Raw genomic sequence first — 4,445 nt, forward strand, 5'->3', positions numbered from 1 at the left:
CGGGCAGAGCCGCTGGGAAAATGCACCATGGTCGTTTTATTTAAATAACAGGGACTTAAAAATTCTGAGTTTTATTACAAGTTAAATAAAATACAGTGGAAATATCAGATTTTATACTTTTACTTGTCTACATACAGCTTATTTAGAGGTGTATATACTTTACAGCTTACACAGTGATGGCCAGTTCAAACTGCCTGGTCTGTGCTTTCAGAAACAACAGATTGTATCAAATAGTGTGTTATATAAAAAATAAACCCACACACCAGTATATTGTACAAAGAAATATTTTTACAGTAATTTGATATCTAAAAATCAGGTTAGCTGCATCTGAAATTCAGGGTAAATTGTCTTCTCTCAAGAGGAACTGATGGATAAATTGCTGAGCTTTCCTCTTTTCGGTTATATCAGGTGTAGGATGTCCAGGAGGAGGTCGAAGCAACAAGCCACCAAATATACTAGCTGCATTAAAAAAAGCCACAGACACCCAGTGAGAGCCCGTCGGCCGCAGGGCATCGAGGGTCACTGCACCAGCCCCTGCCAGGCACGGGGAAGGTGCCTGGCTGCAGAAGGGGTCAGGGAGAGCGGGTGACCTGCGGACCTCTGGGGCACTTCACAGCTGTTTTCAGGCCACTGCAGTGGCTGTTTTTCTATGGACTGTCTGTTCATTATTGAACAAATGCTTCAAAACAGCAGAGGCCATGGCTACACTCGCTTTAGAAAAGCGTTTGTTATACAGACTCCAAAGCCCCTCAGAACAGAATGGTTATTTTGCTCGCCTTACCCAGAATATTCACATCCAAATGGTTTTTCTCTGAATTTTTCAGTAGTTCTCGTAGAAATGCCATTAGATATTCAAATACATTTTTATGGCAGCGTGGCAGGTTAGAGATAATCTGAGGAGGGGAAAAGAAAAACAACATTTACATTGAAGACACAGCAACAGCTTAGCAGCTTTCTCTAAGACATCACCCTCTCTGCAAATACTAACAGCTCTCAGTAACCAAGCAGCACCAGGTTTAGATTCTGTTACCAGATGATTAAGTTTCTGAGAGCAAAACCTGTTACTGGTCTGGCATAAAGGACTCTGCCTCCCCTCTCTCCAGAGCTGCAGCGACAGCCAGGCAGCGGGGCCGGCGATGCCGTACCTGGCAGCTCAGCGGGTAGCTGCTGGCGCTCTCCAAGCAGCTGCTGTAGGACCTGTAGCAGATGACAGGCTCCGGCAGGCTTTCCAGGAAGAGCAGCAAGGCTTCTGCCACCGAGTGGTTGCTGCCAACTAACCCAAAGATGGTTAAGGAAGAGGCAAGCACCTTGTGATCTATTTTGGTCATATTTCTGATGGAAGATTAATGTTTGCTTAGGTCTCCAGAACTCCTCCTGTTGTTCACAGCTGTGCCTCACGTAGCAAGCTGTTTCCAGGAGCAGTCGGACACTGAGGTAATTCATCAACAATCATCTGTCAGCACTCAAGGACCTGGTGCAGGCGTTTGTACCAACTGCAAGGAGCAGCGAGGAACTGCAGATCTCAGCTACCCCAAGAGGGGAGACGGCGATTTAAAAACCATGCTGGAGCACAGAAGACTGATAAAACCTTTTTCAGCTTTGATGACTGAGGCATAGAAAGTCTTACGGACATCAGCCTAAAAGGATACAGAGGGTATCGTGCATTCCTTTGTCCAAACAATCTCGGATTTGCTCAAATTCAGATCTGAGGCCTGGCTGCTGAAACAGGTCCTCCTGCAAAGTCAACCATTAGTCTCAAGGAAATTAAAATTATTAGGGTAAATAGAACAATGTCATTATAAGCTGGCTGGAAAAATCTCATCAAATTGTCCCTGCCCATGGCTGGGGGGTTGGAACTAGATTATATTCAAGGTCCTCTCCAACCCAAACCGTTCTGTGGTTCTATGAAATGCCACCACGAGCAGCTGTAGTAAGGCTGTGGCACTGCACTGCAGAGCCGTGCACACACCCAGGTCACCACCACAAAACAGCGTAACCTGGGCACCAGGATCACTCACCACAGACGTCCTTTATCTCTCTGTACCATTGGTGAAACACCCACAGTCAGCAACGATGCTATTACCAGTATCTCCTTCAAAACTAAACCTAACACAAACACATTATTTCTTGTTTCCAGCACAAACACCACCCACCTGCTGGGAAGCGTTACGGTACAAGTGATCCACCATCATCCACAGCTCTTTTGGAATGTCCGTAGGCTTCTCAGCTCCAAGGGGATCGTCACTCCTTTCTAGTGGCATCAGGGTCTGAGAGAGGGAGGTGTGGTGAGGGGGAAGGAAAAAAGAAAACATAGCTAGCCAAGTTCTTACTCAAATCTGCAAAAATACTTCACGGAGCCTATGTCTGAGAACTAAGACTTGTTAAGAAACCATGCAGCTTCCCTCACCACTCTTCATACAAGACTACTACAAGAGGCACGTTTATATCAGAAGTGCAGACAGAAGAAACAAGCCACTCCCAAACACGTTTCATGTCTGCTCATCTCTCTGGAAATGTTATGTCACACCCCATGCACATCTCCATTCGAGTGCAGAGAAAGCCAAGAGCTCCAGGGAAAAGGCCACTTTAGAGGCTGCACGCCTCTCTTCAAGACACAGGCAGAGCAAATGGGATCCTACTGTCAGTGCTCTCCATGTGGAAGGGGCTGGCTCATCCACAGGAAGAACTAATGCAGGGTATGAAGGTGTGCACCAGAGAGCATGAGATGTACCAGCATTCCCAGACCACGGATCAGGGAAGTGGAAGAAGGCTCTTTAGTGACAATCAGGACTTAACCACGAGGTGTAACAGCTCCTGTGGGTTCAGAAGGGAATCTTGCCTTTCACTCACAAGTTTCCGAATGGATTCTGCTGACATGTCCTGGATCGGTTCCCTCATGTAACAGAGCGTGTGGATGGGAGACCCAAAGCAACTTGGCAAGTAGTTGCCTGTTACAGACAGAAAATAATCCTTCCCCCTGTTAAGATGCAAGACCAAGATATCTTCGAGTTTTTCCTCTCCTGAGTTTAAGTGTGTAGCTGTTGATTTATTAACGAACACCTCCAACTCAACTGTGATCTCAGCATCTGCCAGATGATTGAAAAAAAAAACCAACAAAATTTATCAGTTAAAAAAGGTATTAAACCAATAAGCTTGCAAACAGGCATAACATTCTCAAAACAGCAGAGAGAACTAAGCCAGACGTGTCAATATTAGCTCACTAACATGAGCTGAACAAGGAGGAGCTCACCTGACAGCAGAAAGCCCTTACTGGGATTAGCAATCAGCCACTCCTTGCAGTAGGATTTCTCATCTGGTTTGATGATGAATTCAAACTGGCAAGGCACTTGACCATTGCGGATTGTAAACTTCTCCACCTGCAGCTGCATGTATTTAACATCCTCAAAATGGAACTAGAAACAAACATCAGTCAACATCATCAGTCAATTCCATCTTGCCAAGCACCAGCAGCAATTCCTGTCCTGTGGTTTAATCATTAAGCAGCAAGATACCTAGATTAACCCTCCAGTTCCCCCACCCCATGTCTTTAGGATTCTCAAGGTAGGCTTACATTTGCTTACTCGGGATGCTAAAGTCGTTTGCATCAATGGGCCCCTTAAAACCAATGGTGCCCTCCAGTAACCTCAGTGGAACCCGACAGCAAGATAGCTGTAGACTCAAAGGCATCATTTGCTTATCTTTTTTTTTTTCCCCAACAGACAAAGCAAATGCTAGTTCTGTGACCTCCTCCAAATCCTTCAGAGTTTGCATTTTATGCTCTGACTTTCAAACAAGTCGGAGCAAGGGCCACAAACCACCGTTTACCCTGTCCCTGCCTCAGGGAGTCACACGCCCCGCGTGCCCGCCTGCGACTCACCCACTTCACCTGCCCCCAAACAAACACCCGCAGGGCTTGGAAACAGAGAGCAGCGGAGGTAAAAACATTCTGCTGCTTTGGCACCAGGCCCCAGGGTCTAGAATCCACCCAATGTACTTCTGCCGAGCGAAAGAAGACACCTCTGGGGTCCGGGGCTGCTCAGCCCCCAGCGGGTCCCAGCAGGGACACCCCCTACCTCTGTCCGGGAGAGGGTCACCGAGGGGATGTTGGCGTTCTCCAGCTTGTCCAGGGAGCGGACTATCTCCTCAAAGGCTTTTCGATAGAGCTCCTCGTTCACAACCTTCACCTGAAAAGGACACACACTGCACCACCGGGCATTTCCTGCGCCTCTGCAGAGGGCTGGGGTCCAGCCGGGAGCGCAGGGTGAAGTGGTTTGATTTTAGCAGCACACGCAACGCGACTCGTGAACAGAGACAGGCTCCAACAGGGAAGCACATTGCCAAAACGAGCAAGAGCACCACCCAGTCAGTAGCAGATCAGCTTTTTTGTTGTTGTTTTCTTAAAAATAAAAAAAAAGTTTGACAACACACTACTCCTGTTGTCAATG

At 47.1% G+C, this 4,445-nt stretch overlaps 1 protein-coding gene across 1 annotated transcript in view; it reads right to left on the bottom strand.

Annotated features, from left to right (window-relative positions):
- Positions 1-266: 266 nt before the first annotated feature.
- INPP5B (inositol polyphosphate-5-phosphatase, 75kDa) overlaps positions 267-4,445 on the bottom strand; it is a gene marked incomplete at its 5' end in the record, with an annotated part of 9,768 nt that continues 5,589 nt past the window's right edge. The window contains 8 exons of the mRNA XM_008937100.1: positions 267-459; positions 782-893; positions 1,146-1,273; positions 1,650-1,734; positions 2,154-2,267; positions 2,851-3,086; positions 3,251-3,413; positions 4,074-4,184. Of these exons, the coding sequence (XP_008935348.1) occupies positions 335-459; positions 782-893; positions 1,146-1,273; positions 1,650-1,734; positions 2,154-2,267; positions 2,851-3,086; positions 3,251-3,413; positions 4,074-4,184 (1,074 nt within the window). The remainder of the gene's footprint in view (positions 460-781; positions 894-1,145; positions 1,274-1,649; positions 1,735-2,153; positions 2,268-2,850; positions 3,087-3,250; positions 3,414-4,073; positions 4,185-4,445) is intronic.

The sequence above is a fragment of the Merops nubicus genome, unplaced genomic scaffold (assembly GCF_000691845.1).
Source record: "Merops nubicus isolate BGI_N331 unplaced genomic scaffold, ASM69184v1 scaffold23543, whole genome shotgun sequence".
NCBI classification, from domain to species: Eukaryota; Metazoa; Chordata; class Aves; order Coraciiformes; family Meropidae; genus Merops; species Merops nubicus.